This window comes from Solanum dulcamara, chromosome 3 (genome assembly GCF_947179165.1).
Source record: "Solanum dulcamara chromosome 3, daSolDulc1.2, whole genome shotgun sequence".
NCBI classification, from domain to species: domain Eukaryota; kingdom Viridiplantae; phylum Streptophyta; class Magnoliopsida; order Solanales; family Solanaceae; genus Solanum; species Solanum dulcamara.
The window spans coordinates 3,095,501-3,123,312 of NC_077239.1; the positions used below are offsets into that span (position 1 = coordinate 3,095,501).

General features: G+C 32.7%; 1 protein-coding gene, 1 long non-coding RNA gene and 1 pseudogene across 2 annotated transcripts; 2 read left to right on the forward strand and 1 right to left on the reverse strand.

Moving 5' to 3' along the window:
• Positions 1 to 1,288: 1,288 nt before the first annotated feature.
• On the forward strand, positions 1,289 to 2,985 carry LOC129881445 (uncharacterized). Its single transcript, XR_008765579.1, has 3 exons — positions 1,289 to 1,516; positions 1,643 to 1,684; positions 2,897 to 2,985. It is a non-coding gene; the product is annotated as an uncharacterized LOC129881445 (long non-coding RNA).
• LOC129881444 (beta-fructofuranosidase, insoluble isoenzyme 1-like) lies at positions 1,701 to 5,182 on the reverse strand (annotated as a pseudogene).
• Positions 5,183 to 17,271: 12,089 nt separating this feature from the next.
• On the forward strand, positions 17,272 to 27,514 carry LOC129882173 (short-chain dehydrogenase TIC 32, chloroplastic). The gene is made up of 9 exons (XM_055956350.1): positions 17,272 to 17,645; positions 18,645 to 18,711; positions 19,877 to 19,905; positions 19,986 to 20,194; positions 20,717 to 20,835; positions 21,702 to 21,797; positions 21,882 to 21,957; positions 22,954 to 23,107; positions 27,164 to 27,514. Exons 1-9 carry the CDS (start codon positions 17,442 to 17,444, stop codon positions 27,311 to 27,313), a joined length of 1,104 nt encoding a protein of 367 aa, XP_055812325.1. The 5' UTR covers positions 17,272 to 17,441; the 3' UTR covers positions 27,314 to 27,514.
• The last annotated feature ends 298 nt before the right edge of the window (positions 27,515 to 27,812 follow it).

The following is a 27,812-nucleotide window of genomic DNA, read 5'->3' on the forward strand; positions in this document are numbered from 1 at the left end:
GGGTTACCCTGGTGTAGGTAGCTTAAATGGTCAAATTAAGGGTAAGATGGCCTTACCGCAAGGAAAGAAAATTGAGTTCGGCGATAGGTTGACCAAATTAAAGTATCTATGATATTGGTCAAGTGATTAATACCTAGATTGGTAATGCTTGATCCTAAATTTTAGAAGAATGCAGACGGTTGGCTTGCGAGCTTTGCATTTGGGGTAATTTCTCTCGGCACTCTTTGTCAACCAGTTTGCTATGCCCAAAGCACGCAGTTTGTATATTCACGGACAGATAGCCTCCAGCCTTTCATGTAGAGACTTGCATTAAAGACTGATGCCATTATCATGTTCCTTCAACTGCAGTGAGTTTTGATAGTTCATCTTAAAATCCACCTTAGTTAAGCGCGTCCAGTAGTGAGCCTTCTTCAGGTAGTTGCCTTCCTAGTTGAAGTGTGTTTATCTCCATCAGTCACATGGTGCCATGTATAGTTTACATCTTATGCATTTCACTGGGTAGTTGCAAATTATTTGATTTGATCATATATTTACATTCTCATGGTACGACAGTATGCATAATTAGAGACTTTTCAAATTGGCCGAGTGGTTACTGCAGTGAAGATTCTGTGGCTCCTCCGAGTGGTTTTAATCACCATTTTCTTATCTGGCAGTTTCCCTGTCTAGTTGAATTGTCTATCAATCATATAGTTCTTTACTTTGTCAGTAATTTGATACATTTCAACTGCTACACTAGTTAATTAATAGATTAAACCACTAGATGACTTATGTGCCTGCTGTCTTAAGTTATACCAACTTGCAAGCCATCTTTGACTCTAAAGAGTTATTCCTGGTTTTTAATTCTTGAAAGAGTTGTCTTCAATGATTGGATCTAGTGCTTATCTCTCGATGTTAGCTAATCTTCTCTATTTTCAGTCCCAACATTGGAAAGAAATGTTAGGGTGTGTGGGATACCATAAGAACCTAGCACCTTATTGCAGTTGGAGATTTCATGTTCCTCTATTGTCCGTTGATTGCTGTTTTTCTTGATATTAAAAAATTTAATTTGGACGACTACTTCAAGTTTGTATAATTTGTTCACATATGAGGGGAATCCTGCTATATCTGTGAAATCTTTTGTGGTGACAAGGCCGTGTACCTTGTACAAGTGGAGCCTTGTTGCATAGGGTCTTTATTTTGTTGGTGCCTTTATCTCCTCATTTCATTTCATGAGGCAATCGGATCCTAGTGTTACCGAAAATTTGAAGTGACAATGGCAATATCTTCACGTTTTTTTATGTAAGTTTGCCTTCTGATTGTTGTGACCATTCAGTAAATTTATGGGATATATCCAATGTGGTATTTGTGGAGACAGAGTATTATCTGCTCCTATAGTTTATTCGCAATGATAAAACAAGAAAACTAATATCTCTGATCAGGCCGAATTCAGTATCTTTTATCAGGCCAAGGGAGAAGGAGATATAAAAGAGTCATGGGTTTTTGATGCTTTGCAACTTGGATGATGCAAAAAAGTTAGGTAATTTTTTTTTCATTGCATTAATAGTAGTCGAATAGTTGAAATACGAGCAAGTAAAAGTTATTTGTTACTTGGATACTTGCCTGGAGATTACAAACAATTTGAACAGCTATGTTTTAATGATAGGTTCTATAGGAACCAGTAGATCCCAATACATCAAATGCCAAGGTAAGTGTTTCCTTGTTCTGGGATCCTTTATCTTTGTTTTATTTTAAATCATTGGGTTTAGACATTACTTCGGTGCTTTTGAATCCTTTCAAAATGGCAGCAACATACCCTTTTTTGCGATTTCTATGAAAGAAAGAGCTCTCTCTCTTTCTACTTGTTTTTGGCTAAGTTTATTTTAGCTGTATCCATGCTCCAGGCATCTAGGGTCTCAATTGTGATTGTCTCTGTGCCATTATTGAAGGCCAATAAATGTGCTTTGTCATGAATTGCTAACATTGGATAAACCCTTGATGTTATGCATACTTTGCCGCCAACACCAAAACTTTCCATTACTGAGTTATCAATCTGTAAACATATAAATGGTGGAATTTTTTAAAAAAAAATCCATATAGAATAGGATATATGTAGAGAACCCATTAACTAGAAGATAATGAAAGGAAACTTACCGAACTCTTAAGAGACAATTTTTTCCCACTAAACCTACATCTACATATCCAGCAAATGATGATTTGCACTTTGGATTATAGTGTTGAAAGCTTGACCTGCCAATTAAGAAGGAGAATTATGAGGTTAGCTTATTCCTATATATTTAAGCTATGTTGACGTTTATATTCCTTTAGGCCAAGCTTTAGGAAAGTAAAAAGTCTTATTTAGATAGTTGAGACATTTGACCCAACTTTTAGGAAATTGCTACTCTGATGTTTGACAAGTCTTTTTCAAAATGGTTAGTCTAACACAAATAACTTCTCTTCAAAAAATTACTTTTCGAAAAGCATGTTAAATGAGAAAATTTTAAAAGGTTAGTCAAACAAACTAATATTAGGTACGTTGACTAATTACATTTGGTTAAAAATGTAGTTTTGGAGAAAACAAACCTCGTGTCATTAGAGCACATAAGAACTTTGTACTTTTCTTGAGCCTTGAATACTCTGAAGAAAACAGATGTGTATTCTTCCAAGTTTTGAGAAGCCAATGTTGCAAGTCCAAATGGCCCAAGCCCACCTCGAACAGTTGAACCCTTGATGACACAAACATCTTGTGCATAAAGATTAGCCTAGTTAGGATCAAATGTCTCTGCCTTGTCCAAACTAGAGAAGGAAAATGTCACTTCAGATGCTGTGATTCCTTTTATTTCAATCTTCTCTCCTTTGTCCATTTTTTTGTTGCTCAATCGCACATTTTGCTTTCTTAAACTTTTTAATTCTTGAACAGGCCATTGATCTAATTGTTTGCCACTGGCATCAAGCCATACTTTGCGAGGTATAGCTTGAATTCTAGCCCATCCTTTTCTGTTCTCGAAAAAAGGTAAACTATCGCCTTCATATGACCAACCCCACACAACTCTTCTGTTCTTACTAGGGTCATAGAACAACTTAGAGGCATAGAACATTCCATAGTCAAGTCTCAATTCCTTCGAACCATCAGTCAAATTGACATCCGGAATATACCTATCCTCTCTTGTATCATATGTACCAATTGTATACTGGTCAGAATAAGTAAGAGGGAGGCTATACTTGAGAACATGTTTAATATTTTTCCCTTTGTGTGATGATGAAGTGTCTAAGCCATTAGTACTCTGCAATGCAACAGGAAAAAAAATCTGGGCATTTAAAACTTCCCGCAGCAATAGTAGATGAATAAAGTGGGTATTTAGCTTTGATCCAATTGATGAAATTCTTGCTTCTATACAATATTGTCAGTCCCTTTTGTTTTCTTACACTTCCTACCACTATTCTCCAATGCCCATCTTGGCCCATCCAAGCTGTTGAAGGATCACGAAATTGGACTTTGTTGATACTGGTGTCTGGAACAATTAATGAATTGTTATCAGGCTTGACCCACACACGAAGATATGGATCGGATAAGTTGGCTGGGACTGCGTAGTTTTGGACTTGAGTCATGTATACATCTGCTACACCTCTATATAAGGGGGATGACAAATAGTTACTTTTAACGTCGATAATCAAACACTAACCATCATTTTAAAGGCTATTAATATTTATAATACTTAGTTTTTGAATATCTAAATTTTAATTATTTTTTATACCTGTATATAAGATAATGGGCTTGTTACCGGGTCGAATAGTTGCAGATCCAGACCAAGCATTATACCTGTCAAATTTTTCAGATGGATAAATTGCGGGCTCCAATGGGGTCCAGTTGATTAAGTCCATTGAGATTGAATGGGCCCAAATAATTCTGCCAGATGACGATCCATTTGGATTATACTGTTAGAATAGATGATAAATTCCACTATAATACATTGGTCCTGTTAAAAAAAAAAAAAAAAAAACTTCAATAATATAATTAAATCTTAGTAATTGTGTAAAAATGAATGAAAATAATAATAATAATTAAATTTCTGACTCACCATTGGGGTCTATTTTGTATGTTTGAAAGCGTCGAGAGAATCCATAAAAAAAAAACGATTAGCAGATGAACGATTGAATGCAATTATCACATATTCATAACTTAATATTGAAGTACTTATATATATATTAAATAATTCTCATTATTTTAATTTATTTGTCATATTTTTTAAGCCCGTTTCAAAAAGCATATTTCTTTTAAAAGTCTTCATTATTTTTTAAAATTTTATGTCAAATTAAAATAAGACAAACAAGTTAAAAGCCAAACTTATTGTCTAAATGTTGTCCTTTTTAATTAATGAGATTATGATAAATATACAGCCCTTTATATATACGTATAAAAACTAATATATTTATTCATGCAGAGCTAGAAACAAATTAACTTTTTTTTGCTGTGTCGTGTGTGCAAGTTTCGTGAATTCACACGCAATCAAATTTTTTTTAACAATATTTTATTATAATAACTTTGTTTAATATTTTAAATTTTTTGATGAGATGATCAAATAGGTGAACTATAATATTAAGTACATGTATCTGGACGAATCAAAACTTTTATATTAAATTTTTTATTAAATACATATAAAAGCTATGAATTTAATCATTCAAAATGTATATACTTCAAATATACCGCACATGTACCAACATCTCTATACATATACATAAGGTATGTATATGCATATATATATATATATATACACACACACAAAAGAGGGATGGGGTGGATAATGTTGACGGAGCCAAAAATTTTACTAAGGGAAGTATATATACAAAAAAAACTTACATACCATTCATCCAATTCATTGGTGGTTGAAAATGATAACCACTTTTGTAATTGGTGGTAAAGTTGTTGCCATGTGATCAGGAGGTCACGGGTTCAAGCCTTGGAAACAGCCTCTGGCAGAAATGCAAGGTAAGACTGCGTACAATAGACCCTTGTGGTCGGACATTTCCCCAAACCCTGCGCATAGCGAGAGTTTTAGTGCACCAAACTGTCCTTTTTAGTAGCAGCTACTGAATATTCATAACATGTAAGTAATTCTTCATAGGAACCAAACACACCATAGTTGGATAATGATAAAACTACAAGCAATAAAACTAATAAGAAAGATTTTTTTCTAAATAGCTCCATTAATTTTGCTCTACTGTGTGTGGGTATTTATATATCAAAAGTCGTAGTTTTATTAAAAAGGTACTTTAATTTCGCCATCCTAATTTATATGATGGTATTTGTCATCTGGCACAAAGTTTATAAAATAAAAGTTGAACTAAATTTGAACGTGTCAAGATAAATTAAGGTAATAAATAAGCGAGTTATTTGTCCGTTCTTTTATAATTTTTTTAGTACGTGCTTAGTATTTGTTATCATTATTATAGCTATATATAAATATAAAAAAAAATAGAAAGTTTCATCACGAATTTTTATTTAGCTAACGATAAAAAATTCCTAATAAAATAAAAAATATTATTATTTCTTAATTTTTTCCGAATTGAAGTAAGGTTACTATTAGGGGAGAAAATATATATTTTTAAAAATAAAAATATATATTTATATGAAAAAAGATATATTTGATTTACTAAATAATAATAGAGGTATTTTTTTAACTAAATCATTAACAACATGATTATTAGGTTTGCATTTCAATGTGGAGGTTTATTAATTTGATGTAGGGTTGGCAAAATTAGATATAAATTTTATGGGACATTTAAGCACCTTACCTGAATGTTGTTATTTAAGTTGCATTTCATTTTTTAAAATTATTTAATTGGTACTCACTTTTAATAAGATAAATCTCCTCCTTCGATAATATCATCATTGCAGCGTCGTCGTTATATTTATCTAAGTCGAATCATATAATATAAAAAAAATCATTTATAATCACATTTTAATCTAAATCCAGATGCTCAAACAATGCTATTCAAATTTGGTAAAAAAAAAAAACAAATATAGAAAATCAGCCTACTTCATTAAAATTTACACAAAAAATGAAGCTCTTTTTTTCTCATTCTTTTAATTGATTTATTGAATTTCGGTAATAAAATAAATGACTTCCCTAAAAATAGATATTCATCACATGAAAAAATAACTTGTCCGAACCATTCAAATTTGGGTAGATTATAAATCCGCTCATTTATTAACTCAATTCATTTTGATCCGTCCGATTTAATTCATTTGAAATCGGACTGATATTATCTCTAATCGACCATGAGAAAACTTGTCATTTTTTTAATGTGGTATTTTTGTTATATTTTTTCATAATTAAGATTTTTTTTTTTACTAGATACTTGATTAAATTTGACTTATTTTTATACTTTCATTGAGCCGGGGTCTTACGGAAACAACCGTCCTACCTTAGTAAGAGTAAGGTCTGCGTACACTCTACCCTCCCCAGACTCCACATTGTGGGATTTCACTGGATTGTTGTTATTGTTGTATACTTAATTAAATCATTAAAAAAAAGAAATTTTAGTAGAAATTAAATGTGTAGGATTATAACCATTTCTTAATTAATTTTAATACAAATAATTTTTAAACGAATCAATAATCCTATCTATTTATTAGCACAACTTAATCCACATAAATTTAGGTCAACTCACTCATTCCAATTAGTGACACCACCAAAAAGAGCATCTACAAAAGAATTTGGCTCAACAACAAGACTTTCTTCCGTTTGGCCATAAGAATTTATCACTTTTTTTAGAAAATTATTTTACTTTATTCTAAACAACATTTAATCAAGAAAATTTTTAAAAAAACTTGAAGTTGGATTTTGAAATTTGGAAAACACCCAAAGCCTTATTTTCAGTTTATTTTTTTTTCATTTTTTAATTTATTTTATGTTCAAAAAAATCCTAAATTATTTATTTTCATAAATAACCTCATTTAATTATATTTTATGTTCAAATAATATTTTTTTTTTTAAAAAAATACATTTATATTCTAAATATTACCGAAAAATTATGATCAACTCCAATTCATTTTTAACTTTAAAAATTTCAAATAAAGTGAATTTCTTTATATACTCTTTTTTTCATTGTTTAAAATTTTTAAAAATATAAAAGGAGGATAGAGAGGAATTTAATTGATGAAGGGATAGAAGATTCTGGTTTTATGAAGTAATTTAATGAGTAGAGAGTAGGGAGACGGAGAAATTAAGGAGATGATTGAATATAATGATTTTATGAAGTAATTAATGAGTAGTAGAGATTAGGGAAACAGAGAAATTAGAGTGAAAAATAAATATCGTGAATCTAGAATTTTTAGAATAAGATGATTAAATTCATTAAGAGGCGAATTTAAAATTTGAAAGCTTCGAATAATGTGTGCTGCTCTGAACAATAGCATATAATATTTACATAGGAAAAGTACACCTAGAGCCCGTTTGGATTGGCTTTAAGTTGGTCAAAATCAACTTAAAGCTCCTTTTCAGCTTTTGAACGTGTTTGCCTAATGCTAACTTTAAGCCAGAAAGTTCTTAAAGTCAGTCAAAAATGAAAAGTTGGGATTCCTAACTTTTTTTTTCCTAAGTGTTTAAAGTCATTTTCTTTGACCATGGAAATTACTTTTATATCCCTTATATTTTAACTAAATTCCCAAACTACCATTTTTATTCTTTTAACCCTAAAATTCACATAATTTTCCTCATTTAAGCATTTTTATCCAAACACTCAACTGCTTATTTATAAAAATAACTTTCAGCACTTTAAAGTTCTAAAAGCATTTCATACATAAAAGTTACTTTTTTTAATCTCATCCAAATGGGCTCCTAATATTTAGGAAAAAATACTTAATTATACTCATTTATTTATCATATTTTTCATTACTCCCGTCCATTTCAAAAAAAAAAATCAAAAATTCATTCTTTTCATCAGTATACATTAATTCAATAATTCGGATACATTAATTATGATTCATAAATTATCTTTATGCTCAATGTATTATGTTTTAAATGTTACCTGCTGATACATAAAATTAACCCTAATTAATGTATCCGAATTATTGAACTAATATATCAAAATTACCATATTTTTAACGGATTTATGTAAATTAAAATTAAAAAAGAATGAAAAAAAAATAAGGTAATTTGCCCTTTACTGGTTCCTAAAAAATCTATTTATTAGAAAGCTTTTACATAAGATTTAAACTTGTATACACAATTTCAAGAAAATACACAGAGAAATGCTTGCAATGTGTATGGCCAAACGAATCCAATATCTTATGTTGTTATTTTTGGATGGGCATAATGCATAAATATGTTTTTTAATTTGGTCTCAACTGATCTCAACTGAAGTTCTCCGGACTTCAATTTAGGATGTGCATAAATAAATAATTAAACTCAATTAAAATTAAACAAGTAAACACAATATCCTACACGTCATGTCGCATGAGATACATTCGTTCCACCTGACAATAGAATTTTATTACATTATATAGTATATACTTATTTAATTTTATACAAATTTAAGTATGTTATAATCGTTCAAATATCTGTATTTTCGAATTCAAGAATTGTTACTGGTACATAAAAAAATAGTTTGCTTTTCTATTTGTTTGATAAAATGTCTCAATGAAGTGACGTGATGTTTTTTCTTGGTATTGTTGATTTGATCCAAGACGATGTTGTACTTGTTGAATTATTAATCCAATGTTAAATTTTCAAAAAACAAATAAACAAAGTCATGATAACTTGTTGAAAATGAAGTCATTAAAATAAATATAAAAAGTTCGTTTTTTCTCTTTTTATTTTAGTTATATTTGACTTCAATCTGTTTGATAAAATATCTCAATAAAGCACTTATTTAGGTGACATTTACATTGATTTTCTGTTCAATTTTGTTTAGCTCCAATACTTTAATTTAATTTTTGCTTGCTAAATTGTTGTTTTTGGTTATTATTAACTGACAAGTAAGTAGTCCAATTTTAAGAGTGCACATTCAGACAAGTAATAGTTTAGGAAAAATTTCTATACAGTTATTACAATACAATGAAACAAGAGGAAAAGCTCAAATATACCATGAACTTTGAAAAAAATTCATTTATATCATCTGTTAAAAGTTCGACTCACCTATGCTCGTAGATATTCCATCCACTTGGGTAAAATTCAACAACTCCCTTACAGTAGCAACATCGGGCAGCAACATCGTGAAATTGATATAAGCGTATCTAAGGAATGCCTGTCATGATTGATCCTGCAAGCCCTAATAGACGACCGCTTGTGCAACTTGATTGAACACGTCATACAGTTGTCCTTTATTTACTGACGTATCCAGATCCTCAACGTATTGAGAATAGTGACCAACACTGCCTCACATTCCCACGTGCAGAGACGGTGGTGGCGTCACTCCAATCATTGTTATTGTGGCTGTCGAAGTTTGCATCGCCGCTGATTGAGGAAGCACCACCATCAATACTAATTATTATTTCTGATTAATAATCGAAGAAAAAATAAATAAATATAGAGAAGATCGACGCAGAGTAAATAGAGTCTGCTAAATTGTTAATCTAATGTTAAATTTATTTTTTTTTAAAAAATAACATTAAAAATGGTTGAAATGGATGTTAATTGTTAGGTCTATTATTGATCTTTAAGTTTCCAACATATTTAAGTATTAGTGGACATGAAAATGGATTTGGCCAAAATGAAATGAAAATTTAAGCTAAAGATATTTATTACTTGCATCTCAAGAAGCATGCTTTAGCTCATCAATAGATAGTGTCTCAACTAAACCCCCTAACCCGATATCTATTTCTCAAATTTGTCTTTAAAATAAATATTTAAAAAGGTTCCAATCAAGAAAATTCAAAATTCTAAAAAGGTTAGTTAAGTGATCAAACACACTCAATTAACAAATTTCTTTTTTATGTTAGATGGCTTCAAATTATTTTTTATTTATTTTGATATAAACCTTCAATACACGTAAAGTTTTACCATTTGTGGTGATACTAGTGGGACAAATTCGAGATCAATTTTTAGCAAAGGATAAAATTATTTTTTTTTATATAATTTAGAGATAATTTTGATGTTTTTTCTGATTATTTTAAATATATATAACATAAATAAAAAAATATCTTTAATTTTTCACCCTTCGTCGATCCTTGTGTTTGTTGCGCCACCTTATTCATAAAAGCAACTATAATATGGGTATTCTGTATTGAATGTCATTTTTCAAGTAGTGAATTTGATGTAATTTTCCAAGTGGGCCTCACTTGTAAGTGGGCAACTTGCTCACTTGGTATTTGCTTTTATTAATTATGCCTATATATATATGGGCAAGATTGTTATGAAATTTGAATTCAACACAGATATAGAAATAAATATATGAAAAATAATATTCTCTAAATCTCTATCTATTAATCTTTCTTTTAGTGTTTCTCCCTCTTATAAATTGCTAAGTTAATTTATTTCACAACATGTTATCAGCACGAGTCTCTGTCGCTTTAAACTATATTTTTAAAAAGGTAATAAAAGGGGTAAGAATTTTATTTTCTTAACATGTCTAATATTTCAAAACTTGAATTTGTTGCTCTTGATATTTCTGGAAAAGGCTATTCATCATGGACACTTGATGTCGAAATTCATCTAGAATCGATGGGTCTGGCAGCCACCATCAAAGATGACAATACGGTATCTAATCAAGATTGTGCCAAAGCCATGATATTTCTCCGTCACCATCTTGACGAGGGGTTAAAATTACAATATCTAACATTAAAAGACCCCCTTAAATTATGAAAAAATTTAAAAGAAAGATATGACCACCTGAAGTTGGTCATGTTTCCACAATTACGTCATGATTAGCTAAACTTGAGATTAATGAATTTCAAAAATATAACTGAATATAATTCTGCCTTGTTTAAAATTATAGCTCAGTTAAATTTATACGAATACGAAATAACTAAGCAAGATAAACTCGAAAAAACATACTCCACATTTCCACTCGTGAATATGCTCCTGTAGCAGCAATATCACGAAAAAGGTTTTAAAAATATTCTGAATTACTATCTCACCTTCTTATTACTGAATGTCACAATGAACTATTAATAAAAAATCATGATAGTCTGTCCGTAGATTCTTTGCCACTCTTTGAAGTGAATCAGACAAATTATAACCAATGCAAAAAAGGTCATGGCCCCAATCGTGGTTGTGGTCATGGTCGAATAAGAAATTATAATCATAATGCTTGGCTGGCACCGAGAAATGATCAGCAATATAAAAGATAGAGTAAAAGGCCAGAAGCTTTACCGAAGAAAAATTCAGAAAGTGTATATCATAGATGTGGAGGTATGGGGCATTGGTCACGGACTTGCCGGTCATCAAAACGCTTGATTCAGCTATATCAGGCGTCCTTGAAAAGAACAGAAAATAATCTAGAGACAAATTTTATCTCTGAAGATAATATTGAGCCTATGCATCTGGATGTAACTAATTTCTTTAATTTTTCAGAAGAAAATATGAATATTGAAAAGACTAATAATATTTAAATTATTTTTTATTTTTTTTATTTTATCTATACTAAATATTTTGGTTTATATTTTTCTAGTCCATGTAAATAAATAAAATTTGTGTAATAAACTATGTATTAATTATAATATTTACTTTCTTTTCTTTTTGAAGAAAAATATGAACATGCCTCAAATTTTGTTTGGATCAATGATCAATCACGAGGATATTTATGTAATTGATAGTGGAACAACTCATGTTATTTTTAAAGAGGAGAAATATTTTTCAAACTTGTTTAGAAGGAAAGCAAATGTTACTACAATTTTTGGTAATTTAAAAATGATAAAAGGCTCCGGAATAGCTATTATAATTCTGCCTAAGGGGACAAAAATTGTTATAGAAGATGCACTATTCTCTTAAAAATACCCAAGAAACTTGTTAAGTTTTAAAGATATCCGCAAAAATGGATATCATGTTGAGACACTAAATGAAATGAATACTGAATATCTTGGTATAACCAAGAGTGTCTCAATCCAGAAATATGTTTTGGAAAAATTACCAATTTTGTCGTCTGGCCTATATTATGCAAAAATTAGTGCAATTGAAGCACATATGATCGTAAACCAGAAGTTTACTGATCTAAATACATTTGTGTTATGACATGATCGAATAGGTTATCCTGGATCAATAATGGTGAGACGAATACTTGAAAATTCAACTGGACATCCGTTAAAGAACCAGAAAATTCTTACGAATGATGAATTTTTATGTTCTGCTTGTTATCAAGGCAAAATAATTGCCAGACCATCGACCCTGAAGGTTGGCATAGAATATCCTAGCTTTTTAGAGCGTATACATGGAGATATATGTGGACTTATTCATCCACCTAGTGGATTATTTAGATATTTTATGGTTCTAATAGATGCATCATCTAGATGGTCTTATGTGGGCCTCTTATCATCCCGCAATTTGGCGTTTGCGAAGTTGTTAACACAAATAATAAGATTGAGAGCGCAATTTCCAGATTATCCAATTAAGGTCATTCGCCTTGATAATGTTGGAGAATTTACATCCCAAGCTTTTAATGATTATTTCTTATCAATTGGGATAAAAATTAATCATCCTATTGCTTATTATTATACTCAAAATGGCCTTGCAGAGTCATTTATAAAGCGCCTACAATTGATAGCAAGACCTCTACTAATGAAAATAAAATTGCCAATTACTATTTTGGGTCATGCTATCTTACATGCAGCAGCACTTGTACGTCTCCGACCGACACATTATAATAAATATTCTCCATCACAATTAGTATTTGGACATGAGCCAAATATAACCCATCTAAGAATTTTTGGTTGTGCGGTATACGTGCCTGTCGCACCACCACAACGTACAAAGATGGGCCCTCAAAGAAGGTTGGACATATATGTTGGGTTTGACTCACCCTCCATAATTCGATATCTTAAATCGTTGACTAGAGAATTATTCATTGCTCAATTTGCAGATTGTCAGTTTGATAAAATAACTTTTTCGCCATTAAGGGAAGAGAAAAAGGAACCCAAAAAAGAAATTGCGTGAAAAATTTCATCACTATCTCATTTTGATCCACATATCCGCACATGTGAGCAGGAGGTACAGAAGATCATCCACTTACAGAAAATAGCAAATTAAATGCCAGATGCATTTACTGATTTAAAGCGGATAACCAAGTCACATATCCCTGCAGTGAATGTGCCTATCTGGATTGATGTCCCAAAAATGATTATTTACTAGTATCACAACTTCTAAATCCCAAACACGCCTGAAGCGTGGTAGACCATTGAGTTCAAAGGATAAAAATCCTAGAAAAAGAAGCGTAAGGAATAATAAAGATGATACTATATAAGAACCTCCTAAAGAAGGTTAAGGTTTGAATAATCCTGATATTCCTGAAGAAATCAGTGAACCTGAGAATCAAGTGAATGAAGAACTTTCAATAAGTTCTACCGGTGATGAGATAAATTTAGACCGATCGAAAATTATGATAAGTAATGTTTTTGCATATAATATTGCAATTAACCTCATGCAAGATAGTGAAAGTCTTGAGCCTAAATCCATCGAAGAATGTCGACGTAGATGTGATTGGCTAGAATTGTAAAAGATAATTCAATCAGAATTAGATTCACTTGCTAAACGTGAGGTTTTTGGACCCGTAGTCCAAACCCCTAAAGGTGTAAAATCAGTTGGCTATAAATGGGTTTTTGTGCGAAAACGAAATGAGAGAAATGAAATTGTAAGATACAAGGCACGCCTTGTTGCACAAAAATTCTCTCAAAGACCCGGGGTCAAATATGAAGAAAACATATTCACTTAGTATGGATGGAATAATATTTCGATATCTCATCAGTCTAGTTGTAATAAAAATCTTGAAATACATCTAATGGATGTAGTTACAACTTACTTTTATGGTTCACTTGATAATGAAATTTACATGAAAATCTAGAAGGATTAAAATTGCCTGAAGCATGTAATAAGTCTCGGGAGATGTACTCAATAAAACTGCAAAGATCATTATATGGTCTAAAACAATCAAGGCGTATGTGGTATAATCGCCTTAGTGAGTACTTAATAAATGAAGGCTATATAAATGATATCATTTGTCCATGTGTTATAATTAAGAAAACGGAATCCAAGTTTATTATACTCGTCGTTTATGTTGATGACATAAATCTCATTGGAACCCCTGAAGAGGTTCAAAATGCGATTGAATATCTAAAGAAAGAATTTGAGATGAAAGACCTTGAAAAGACAAAATTTTGTCTAGGTCTGCAAATTGAACATTTAGCAGACGGGGTAATTGTCCATCAACCTGCCTACACTGAGAAAATTTTAAAACGATTTTACATGGACAAAACACATCCATTAAGTACTCCAATGGTTGTTCGTTCACTTAAAGTGGAAAAAGATCAATTTCAACCTCCAGAAGAGGATGAGGAACTTCTTAGTCTTGAAGTGCCATACATTAGTGCAATTGGTGCACTTATGTATCTTGCTAACGCAACTAGACCTGATATAACATGTTCTGTTAATTTGCTGACAAGGTATAGTTCATCCCCAACGTGAAGGCATTACAACGGTATCAAACATATTTTGCGATATCTAAAGGGTACTATTGATATGAGTTTATTTTATACTAACAAAGGTTGTGCAGATGCAGATTATTTATCAGACCCACATAAAGCTCGATCTCAGACAGACTATCTATTCACACACGGAGGAACTACTATATCATGACGATCTACAAAGCAGTCCATTATTGCTACTTCTTCAAATCATGCTGAAATAATAGTAATTCATGTAGCAAGTAGAGAATGTGTGTGGTTGAGATCGATGATACAGTTCATCAAATAAAGATGCGGCCTGAAAAATGATGTCAAAGTACCACAATTATATTTGAAGACATGCCGCGTGCATAGCTCAATTGAAAGGTGGCTTCATAAAAGGAGACAGAACGAAATATATTTCACCAAAATTATTCTTCATACATGATCTCCAGAAGAATGATGATATTGATGTACAACAAGTTCATTCAAGTGATAATCTTGTAGAATTGTTCACAAAGGCATTACCAACATCAACTTTTGAGAAGCTAAGATATAAGATTGGAATGCGTCGTCTCCAAAATATCAAATGAAGTTTTCATCAAGGGGAGTAAAATACGCGCTGTACTCTTTTTCCCTTAACCATAGTTTTGTCCCACTGAGTTTTCCTGGTAATGTTTTTAATGAGGCAGCACTCAAGGCGTATTACCAGATGTGTGTACTCTTTTTACTTCACTAGACTTTTTCCCACTGAATTTTTCCTAATAAAGTTTTAACGAGGCACAACATTTATAGATATTGAAAATAACTATATATATAGTTATTCTTTCGCTAATTTTTTTTCTTTATATAGACATCCAAATGGGAGTATTGTGTATATGATGTCATTTTTCAAATAGTGAATTTGATGTAATTTTCCAAGTGGGCCCCATTCGTAAGTGGGCAACTTGCCCACTTGGTATTTGCTCTTCTTAATTATGCCTATATATATAGGCAAGATTGTTATGAAATTTGAATTGAACACAGATATAGAAATACATATACGAAAAACAATATTCTCTAAATCTCTATCTATTAATCTTTCTTTTAATGTTTCTCCCTCTTATAAATTGCTAAGTTAATTTATTTCACAATAATGGAAACATAAAAAGTAAATTCAGTGGTTGTTTGTCATTTTATTAGCTATTAAACAAACACTATAGTGTAGTATAGTCTACACAAAAGGCAAATATATATCATTTTTTAAATTTTTTATCTTTTACTTTATTTTGTGTTTTCATTGGGCCATTGTTGGAGAGAAGATTAACTTTACAAACTCCAAAAACATAAATTTACGCTGTAAATCAAATACCTCTTGAGTTATCAAGTTCTCGTGATTTTTTATTTTTGTAAGAGGTCTTAGGTATATTTTTTTAATTATTATTTCATGGGTATATAACCAAATGCAAAAAAGGTTAAATTGCAAGTATTTTCGTATTTGTTATTTATAGTATAATATATTTAAATGAACTATAGTCTTTAACTCATATAGTAATAGTACTTTTTTTAATAAAAGATAATGTAAATAAATAAGATGTTAGACACGTATTTACAAAATGTTATCTTTGATATTATTGTAAAAATTGTATTTAGTAAATGTGAGATTTTTTAAAGTTTAATTTAAAGTTTTAAAATATTTTTACTGATGAAGAGTGGAAAGTCTTTCTTTCTTGTTAACAAAAGTTTTGATACTCTTTTATTTTTTTAGCAAATTTGAGATTTGAAATTATGATCCCAAATCGCATGTCCAAATATTGATTTGCAATCATGATTTTCATATCGTATGTCAAAACGCCTACTTCAAAAACTTTCTAAGAAGGGTTTTAGAAAAATCTTTGGTAGAGAGAACTTCTTCCGAATAGGACCTTACACGGCATGAATTTTAATTAGTCAGATTCAATTTGGATATCGAATGAAAAATTAAAAAATAAAAATAAAATACAATAGTACTTCATATTTTTTGGGACTCTAGAGTAGACTACTTATCGGTTGGTTCAGTTCGATTTTGACGTTTATCGGTTCGATTTATCGATTATTGATATGTAGATTAAGATATTGACTTATCAGTTATTCATTATTATCGATTTAACCGTTACATGGCGTGAATTTTAATTAGTCAGATTCAATTTGGATATCGAATGAAAAATTAAAAAATAAAAATAAAATACAATAGTACTTCATATTTTTTGGGACTCTAGAGTAGACTACTTATCGGTTGGTTCAGTTCGATTTTGACGTTTATCGGTTCGATTTATCGATTATTGATATGTAGATTAAGATATTGGCTTATCAGTTATTCATTATTATCGATTTAACCGTTAAGTTTTCACATGATTTTTTAATTGAAAATAACTTAAAAATAAGGTGATAAACTAAATAAATTATGCACATTAGTTGACAGATTGCATTTTGCTCAGAAGCAAGTACTATTACATTGTAGAATAGCCCAGAGTTCAAGATAGCCCTAAATAAAAGTATGAAATTAAATTTTAAATCAAAGACTTTATATATCAAATACTATAAATATAATTTACTATCAAATTATCAATTGACCCATTAAAAAAATTTTCTGAAATTATTAAAAATCAATAACATAACAATAAAAAAATATGAGAACGGTTACCAAAATCGCTAACCTAATAACCCATTATCCATGTACCATTAACTTTTTTTCGATTTTGTCCCTTGTTTTCGACTCCCTCGAAAAAAGAAGGGGTGTGGACATATTAGAAACTCTCAAGCTTCAGCTATGGCTATCTGATTGTCGTGCCCACAAAAATGCCAATTTGTACTTATCATTTCTTGCTTTTCTCTAAGAGATTTCAGTTGCAAAATGGGGTTAATGGAGGCTTTAATCTTTCTATGCAAAGGACAGTTCTGGAGAATGGCTGTTATTTGGACTCTCTCTCTCTTCTTATCTCACTTTCACCTCTTTTCCCAAACCCATTTCTCGCGTAAATCCAAATTATATGATCCTTCTTCATCTACATCATCATTTAATGCTGCTATCAGAAAGCCAATCTGCATAATTACAGGTGTAAGTGTATTCGTATTCGTATTGAATGGTAAATGATTTAGATTTCAATCAACATGCCCATCAACTTCAATTTTGTCTATGCAAATATATCTTTTAGGACATGAGGACATGACTCTAGATAGGATGGAGCGGAGGTTTCGTATTAGGGTAGAAAGTTAGTAGGAGTAGAGTCTTGTCTTGCCTTGTGAAGGTTGTTGCGTAGCACTAGTCATACCCATGTAGTTCTAGCTATATGTGGTTTATTGTGTTTCGATTATCACACTGTTTTGCTACTGTTATTGTTTTCTTCTTCCTGTACTTGAGTTTGATGGTAGTGATGAGGTCTGCTTAGTGGGATTTCACAACTAGAAAAATGCATTTTGATGCGAGATATCGATAAGGAAAGCTTTTTCTTTAATGAACTTTACGCAGCACGAATTCAATAATTATATTTTACTTTTGTTTATTTGATTCAAATTAGATTGATAACCATTGTCATTCACTTTGAACATGCTAAAATGACTAATTCCCTCATATAATATAATGTGAAAATTTTCAAAATTAACCCAAGAGTGTGGCCTAGTGGTTAATGAAGTGGTTGAGAGTCATGAGGTCTCAGGTTAGACAAAAACACTAGGTGATTCTTCCCATCTGTCCTAACCTTAATGGACAAAGTTACTTGTTACTTGGTACCTGTTGCTGGTGGGAGGTGACAAATATCCTGTGGAATTAGTAGAGGTGAGCGAAAGCTAGCCCGGGCACCACGGCCATAAAAAAGAATAATTATATCTTTTATGGGTATTGGGTTTTTAGTGAAAAAACTTTGTATTCTTGTTGGCTATCACCATGTTTGAGTCATAGATATCTTAATTTTTGCCTCCAAAACAAGTCTTTTTGGCTTTACCTATTTTTTCTACTTGAGAGCTATATGATATATGTGCTAATTGCTACAAGCTATTTATGCTTCACATTACCATCTGTTTCTTGTTCTTATTGGCGTTAATTTGCAATCATTTACAGGCCACATCTGGTTTGGGTGCTGCTGTTTCCTATGCCCTTGCTAAAGAAGGCTATTACGTTGTTCTTGGTGGGCTTCTTTCCTTGATATAATTAAAAAAATGAAATGTCGTTCTAATTTTATTTGTACTTGTTAAAAGAGAAAATGTGTGTATGGAGAAGCAGTCTCCATGAGAACTACACTGCAAACTTACAAATGTATTGATTTATGAATTCAAAGAGATTTTCTAGTTGAGATATATGTCAAGGGTGCAATGCAAAATTTGTTAAATCCAACCCTTTTGTTATCCCTAGTAGCTTACGTGGCATCAGTCCCACACAAATGGAGAGTGTCAAACATTATTCCTAGGTTGACGATTTTGTGTCGTTGGTGTGCCTTCTATCAAATTCTGTTAATTATGTCCAGTGACTTATGCTATAAGGGGGCACTTATGGATGTAATTGAGTTCATATTTAACTGCTGTCCTAATAATAGCTGATAAACTTCATTTTACATTCGAGTACTTTAAGGATTATAGCTCATAGACAGGAATCTTGAATCTTGAATGACTTAATGACCTGATTGACACTCTGACTATGAAACCAAATCTTATTTAGTCATGGCTTAATATTTTTATAAGATACTTTGTTTTATCTCTATTATGTGCAACCATTTTAGATAAGCATTGTTAAAATTGTCTCAACTAAAGCAACCCTTTTTGGATAAGCTTTCTAAAGGAACCCTCTTTAGATAATTGGATCTTCAAAGGGATTAAGCATTGTTAACATTTTCACAGATTCATTGTACAAGGAAATTGTCTCAACTATTTATGGCTTTTTGTTGATAAGCTGTTTGGCAAAGAAATTTGGGAAGAAAATTCTGGTTTCCAATGTGGGATATTGATGATGCCACTTTACAGTGGTGAGGTATTCACAAGTTAGTTCCCATTTTTCCTATATCATTTTGCTTTCTTGTTGTCTTAGATCAGGAATCTTCTTGTTTTTGATATTTAGTATCTTAAACTGCCATTCCATATAACAAATTGCTTTTCTGGTGATTTTAGTAAATTGTTATATGTAGTATTAGAAATTGATTCAGCAGAAGGCTACTTTTGTTCCAATTACATTTGCAACTTTTGTTTTTAACTTTTATTGTTCACGCAACTAAAGATTTTAACTGTCGGCAGTTTTTAGTGAAACCTCCACACCTATAAGTCAATGCTAGTATAGTTTAACTGATCCTCTAATACTTGCAGCTGGAAGGTCATTGCACTCATTGTCAAAGGTACTGTAATTGAGTCATTGACTTTTATAAATCTCATTCTGATTCCGCTTTAAGATATTTTCATTGTTCTTGTTTCACAGATTGTGTCTGAAATCGAAGAACAGATAGATGATGCTTGTGTAAAAGCTTTTCAGGTTGATTTGTCATCATACAAGTCAATCTTGAGCTTCAAACACTCCCTTCAACAGTGGCTTTTGGACTCAGATTTGCATTGCTCTGTCCAGCTCTTAATAAATAATGCTGGAATCCTTGGGACATCATACAGAATCACTACAGAACAATGTGATCAGTAAACCACCTAAATCTTTATATATTACTTTCTTCATTCTGGCTTATTATCCTTGCAATAGGTTGGCTTGAGCATTCTTCTCAAGCAAAACTGCAAACATATGCATTTCATCCTTTATTCTTGTGGAAAAACTCTTTCTACTAATCCTTGCACTAATGGAACAGAGCAAATATTACAGAGATATGAAACACAATATAGAAGAGAACTTTAATCGACACTATCTATCCCAGCTTCACTTATCAGATAAGCAGTGAGACCTTTAGTAGAATGTTCTTGTGGTTTAGATAATACTGCATTGGGATCTTCACCCTCCACTTGCATTCAATGCGTAACAAACTTCACATTTTCCCTTAATTTTGTTAGGATTCTGCATTGGTGAGTTGCATGGCAAACTTGGCACCTGTAGCACTGATAGGAGCTAATCTCTCTCTCTCCCGTTTTCTCTGGCTGCTATGAGGATTGCGATGATCCTGAGAAACATAAATTATGTGCTAATTGGACATTCTTATTTTTTTTCTGCAGGATGATGTCAACGAATTATATTGGTCCATTTTGTCTTACAAAACTGCTTTTGCCGCTTCTAGAACAGAGCCCTATCCCTTCTCGTGTTGTTAATGTTACATCATTCACTCATCGGAATGGTAGGTATAATTCATATACTGTCAGTACTATGTACACTCAATGTTTATCAGCATCAGAAAAGGTGTTGGCTTGTGTCAAAACTCAAAAGCACATATGTGAACTACTCTAGTGCATGTCATGTTGCTTCATATGTTCATCTGTGGTAATATCTTTGACAGTCTTCATTTTTTCCCTGTTCACTATATTCTTCAGTGTTAGGACTAGTGTGCTTCTGTCATTTTGAAGCTTTTTAGCTGATTAACAACTCAGTCTTAGAGATCCGGGGGCGAAGATTGCCTGAGATAATGAGCTAGAAAATTATAGATTCTTCATTGCTAAATGGACAGATGCCATTGGAACATACTTTGTGTTAATAAAGTCTCTGCTAAGAATGCTTCTTGTATCCTGTTCGTTTATGTTTTTTTTTTCCTGAAATATAGTAGAATATAAATTGATGAGGGTAATTTTGTTGATAAGAATTGAACCAGAGCTGCAATTTTTTTTTGGAATGCTCTTTTGGCTGTTATTGCTGAACAATATAGTAGAATGTAAATTGATGAGGGTAATTTTGTTGATAAGAATTGAACCAGAGCTGCAATTTTTTTTGGAATGCTCTTTTGGCTGTTATTGCTGAACAATATAGTAGAATGTAAATTGATGAGGGTAATTTTGTTGATAAGAATTGAACCAGAGCTGCAATTTTTTTTTGGAATGCTCTTTTGGCTGTTATTGCTGAACAATATAGTAGAATGTAAATTGATGAGGGTAATTTTGTTGATAAGAATTGAACCAGAGCTGCAATTTTTTTTTGGAATGCTCTTTTGGCTGTTATTGCTGAACATACTGATAAAATTGTAATTTGGCATTTTCTACTTTTGATCGATAGTGTCTAGCATGGAGGTCACCAGGGAAACAATATCTGGGCGGCATTTTTCAAAATTAAGTTCCTATCCATTTGCTCATTTATATGAGTACTCCAAATGTAAGTTGAATTTTCCAGATTAAAGTAACCATTGCTATCCTTGAACTCATTGACACCTAAAAACTCTGGCCATTTCTCTTGCAGTATGCCTTCTGCTCTTCACCTATGAGCTTCATCGGCAAGTTGGTCTAGTGGAGAAATCACACAGTGTCTCTGTCATGTACGTTCATGTTCTCCTATACAAACAAATGTTAGGTTCTCTATGTCACCTTGTAAGCCGTTATGCTTATCAATTTAATTCTATACCTTTCAAGAATGTGTTTGTATATTAAGGTAAAGCTCATCTTTTGTTGGTTTGAACAGGTTAATTCATACTTGTCCTGTCGTGCCATCTGTTTGTCTATATCCAGTTACCTAGAAACCAAATTGTAGGCTAATTCTTTTTTCATGATTATGCATATGCTTAAGTGTAAACTGAGCTTTTCTGGGTGTAACATGATAGTTACACCACAAAGAGAGAAGAACTATGATACCTTCTGAAGGGGATATTGATTTCAAGAGTAGTGTTCGCACACTATTTTTGCTTATCGTACTTCAAAGGCGCATATTTGTGTAAACCATGGGCACTGTGGACTGCCTCAGTTGTAGGATTGTGAAGCATCTAGTTAGTCTCTATGACTTTCTGTAATAGAATCATAGAAGTCATGTTGTGCTAATTTAGTTTTCGTTAATGAAATATGCATCCTCATGGCCATTGAGAAGATAACTGAGGTGTTTAGGCATGAAATTTAGGCAGATTCTGTGTCTAAATTGCAGTTGGTGGGTGGGTGGAAATTTAGAGCCTTCCTTTGTGACCTATGACATATTTGGAAAGTAATCGAGTCTGTGACGCCTGAATTGGTCATCTAAAGTAAAGTGGTTTTGGAGCAAAGAGTGTGTAAAAGAAAATTGCTCCACCATGTTAATCTACTTTCATCCTCAGTATTGCCTGCCTCAGTCAGAAACAACCATTTGATTTACGTTGAAAACTGCGAAACTATGAATGTTTGTTACTTTCAGCTTTTTACCTTCTAATATTTTTTTCTAACTTTTTATCTGTCTTACTTTCGTAAGCTAGATCATGTAATCCTAACTGATTGAGGATCTTGTTATATATGTCTTAAGTGGTGATTTTATTTGCCTGAACGCTTCTGTTTTGGTTTGTGGAATGATGAAGTGCTGCAGATCCTGGAGTGGTGAAAACCAACATTATGCGAGAAATTCCTTCATGCCTCTCATTGTTGGCTTTCTATGTTTTGAAACTTTTGGGGCTTTTGCAGTCTCCCGAAGAAGGAATTGGCTCTGTTCTAGATGCAGTACATGCGCCACCAGTGAGTCTGTCCTCCTTTCTTCTGTTTTGTGATATGTATCAATTGGCTCTCAATTTATTGGTTCATTTCTTTGATTTAATTTCCTGTTTGGTCAATGCCTTCAATTTTCTCGTAGAAGCTGAAGCACATAATCTTTGGAACTTGTTTCTCTGTGAATTAGGCTAAAGTACTCGTATAGTTGATGGATTCCTCTCATTTAGTATTTTTAATGAAGATTAATGCTCCTGTGCAGAAGTTCTGCTATTTCAACACAGAAAATGGGATTGACAAATCATGTGGATTGTGAAATATCTGATCAATAAAAAGTTAACGTAGACTACTTCTAAAAAAATAAAAATAAAATAAAGAGTTAGGTAGAGTTGCAGGAAAGTGGCATGTTGTCGTGTTGGAAGCATGCATCTGTTGAAGGGAGTGCTGCACGCTTACTTAGTAAAACCCTGTTCTGGATTAATTGATTTCCATAAACGTAACAGGTTTGTCTTCTTCATTTCATTCATAAAACCATAGATGATGCTGTCAAATATAGTAGGGACAGCCTTACACAGATCAGCAACTGTAGAGACAGTTGCTCAAAACTGTTGTCAAAAACCTGACGAGCTTAGTAGTTAACGCATAGTTAGGTAATTGCTCTTAAGTTCCTTAGTTTCACGTTTCTTAGTTTAACCATCCATGTCCACTTTCAGTCACCAAGTGGCTAGGGATACCGTCCACATCAACTTTCAATCATCAAGTAGATAGTGAATCTCATCATATCTAATGGATTAGCATATCACTTGTTGCGTCCAAATGTACACGCAAGTGTACGTGGTCACACAAGTAATATAGTGGCTCTTACGAGCCGGATTATCAAACCCAAAAGACTTATGATTAACTAAACAAACGCAATAAACAAATTAAGAAAATTAAATAACAAGGATCCGAATTCAACTTGGGTTTTTTATCAATGACTTGAGAAATTTCAGGGCTACGGCTTTAATACGAATTCATGCGAAGTATTTTCCATTTTAGAAGCTGAATGGTTATCAAGTTACTGACTTACGAGCTTTAGTAATACGGTTATGGTCTTTCGAACCTCTAACCATCTATCAAAATTGATAATCTAACTACATCGTTGAGCGGGGATCGATTAAAGCAAATATGGAGCATTATGCTCTCGTCTCGTTCCTTAATCAAGCAAGGAAACTAGGTTTATCCCTATCCTAGATACAAATCAACCTTAGTTTTCAACAAAGAATGATCTTGCTTCTTGTGTACCACATTCTATCTCTCAATTCCTCTCCCGAGTGCAAGAAAAGACAATATATGTATTCTAATGGTGATCAAGCATTAAAATAATAATATTAAGAACACAAGATTAACTTTTAATGATAACCAATCTTCATCCAAAGTTTCAATACTTAACAATCATTTGTAGCAGCAACCCTAGAAAGATAGAATTTAGCTACTCATAATTTGATTCTCAAAGCTTAAATCCCCAAAATACATTCAAGAATTAAAAGATGAAAAAGAGTAGAAAAGAACCCTAGAATGTTGTTGAAACTTCTCGCCTAAGTACAAGAATTAGAATAATTTAAAATATTACAAAACGTGTCTATTTATAGGAGAAGAACGCATCAAAATCGTCCCTTGCAGGTCCGTGGCACAGAGCCAACACGGACCTGCCTATTTCACTTTGGACAAAAAGCCGCGTCCAGGTCTGTGACACAGAGCTGTCGCGGACCTTGCTGCCAAGTCGAGGAAATTTTGCCTCCCAGCTCTGTGGCACGGAGCCAACGTGGACCTGGGCTTTGTGTTGCTCTGAGGTTTTTTTCGAGTTTCTTTTTCTTGTCTGTTCATTTCTTGGCCTCAACTTCACCTTCAAAACATTTCATCTCCATTTAGTTATCATTCCCACGCAATTTCACCCTACAAACACCTAATCACATTGGTTAGCACAATAACATAATCACAACTTAAAACAAGCACACACAACGGATTTTGTTCTCAAACTGTACTATAATATGGGTTTCACTTGGCTTTTAGGCATATGAATCTGCCTAAGATCATCACTACCATATGAATGAGTAAACTATCCAAGTTGGCTCCCAATCCCTGTGCAGCTAAGGGACTTCCTTTATTATTCTCTTTTCATAATTTTTGGGTAAGCTAAATAATTCTATCAATGTTGGGAAAGACTCCCGTATACGAGCAGTATACCAAAAAGTAGGGAACCTTTGTTCAAATATGGTTTGTTTATGAAAGACACGGGATCTCAATTGGTGAACCGAATAGAAATTAGATACAAGAGACTTTTCCTCAAATATACGAAGTCATAATATCAATCCGTCAAACTCTCTCCTATTTCTCTCCTTCCATACTAGCCTACATTAGGACTTTAAGGGGAAACCTCCCACGCCCTTGATCTTCTCTTCCTTCTTTTAGATGTCCCACTTTTGCAATGTCTCTGTTACTATACCGTGCATCACTGAATGTATGTTGAAACAGTTCAGAACCATCCTCCTCAGATCCAACACCACCCTACCCCTGAACATTTCCACGTAAACTACTAACTGACATAAGTAACCCTTATCTTCCTCAGATTCTCCATTGTCTATGTCAATCTTTTAAAAACCAAGCAAAAAACAATTACCTCTTCTTGTCAATGACTCAAGACATTCGTTTTTGAGTTGTGAATTTATTCCAATGATGAATATATTTAGTTTCAAGAATTCATGTTAAGAATCAAATTTTTATATAATAAGAAGGTAAAATAGCCCTCTCTTAACTCACCTTAGTGGTTTGGGTTGAATGGAGCTCAGTTCTCCCCTACATAATGTGTGTCCTAGCTATTCGGAAAGTGTTTTAGGGTAAAATTCGGGAAACACCCATATTAGTTCTTTATTGATAATGGGTTGCATTAGCGATGCTATATAGATCATGTTATATTCTCGACACTATAGGGCGATCACTCCAGAAGTATAGCAATCTCGTTGAGTTTTATCAGCACGTTACACAGTACACTACTGCTTCATCTAAGTCCTTTCCCCCTCTGTGCACAGTGTAGCGAGCAACTCATGCTATAGCAATCAAGTTCAATTCCTTGATCGCTCTAGCAATCACGTAGCCCTATGGTACTGTCCAGGGGCAGATTTATAGCCCAATTTATGGTGCACATGAACCATGATTTCTCGGTCAAACTAGATATTTTATGCACATATTTCTAGAATTGATCTAATATTATCTGCCAACACCCATGCTCCTAAAAAGGCTAAATAGTGCACTTGGTTTAATGCTGAGTTATTTACCTAGAGGAACATGGATCAATTCCCACTTAGTACTTTCTTTTTTTCCTCTATTTTTAGTGGTGTACCCAAAAAATAAAAATTATAGAGTCCTACTCTGCTACTGTCCATTTGGCTTTTCCCCCCGAGCCTGGCCACTACACGCATGCTATAGGGTGCTTATATTATTTTGCCTAATTCTGTATGTACTGACCAATTGCAACCAACATCATCTTTCACAAGTCCATAGCCTATAGCTTCCCCTTATAATCAATGTCCAACACACACCTAAGTCCTATCAAACTTGAAATGAATATATGTTCTCATTCCATATAATACATAAGCCACGGATGCAAGTACATTCACAAGACAGGGTATTACAATTGTTCTAAAATGTGCAGTTTACTCTTATCAGTTGCATATTGTCTACGAGATAAATACAACTGAAACACATCAATATCGTCCTTTTTACATGTTACCCCTATGAGACTTCATTACCCATTGTGTAATGACATATTTATGCCTTCTCTCTTCAGCCAATGTTCATACTAAATTGCCTCTTTCTCTTCATCTTTTCACTGAATCTATCCTCAGATTTTAAGATCTTGATTTCACCATACATCACAGAAGGGGGTGCTTATCGAAACGTCTTATAATTGCTATTCTCATTTAGCTGCTTTATGTATTCAGTTATTGGAACATTTGTGCTATTGCTGCTACTTCTATTTCATCTTGAATTGTGATTAAATGTTCTGGCTATTATCTGGGGTTCCTCATGCTGTGATGACTGTACCAGGAAACCTCGGGAGTATACTTCTTCGGAGGAAATGGTAGTACTCTAAGATCTTCTCGGCTTTCTTATGACTCCAAACTCGCAAAGGATCTCTGGGATGCTTCATCTCAAATTTTCCTTGAGCATCAGCTTGCTTCCCAGGATACAACTTGACCAGAGACATTAAACCTGGTAACTTTCCTCCAAGTATGTATGAAGCATGAACTTGATTTTTGATATAAGAAATTTTAAATTTCTTTTCTATACATTTTGGAAGAGGTTCAAGTTAGTATCTTGATGTTTTAATTGAGTACCTTTGTAAGTCCTGTTTATGTTACTGCTATTAAAGTAAGGCAAGTATTCAGCCATTATTAATTTTTAGTATTCTTTCCCAATATTCTTCATTTTTTAAACTCTATGTACAACAAACTCTTAACTACCTTAACTTGGTTTAAACTTGTAATGTACTTTGTCATGGTAAGAATAATTAGGGGTGTCAGATAGAGGGGTTGGGCTTGAACATGATCGAGTCAAAATATATTGAGTTAATAAATAGACGGATACTATCCGCTCAAAAGTTATTTGGACTGAAACAGGTTTGGTGAAGACGTGCTCAACATTGGGTCATAGCCCAATATGTCAACTCATACAAAGTTTAATCTCTTTTTTTTTT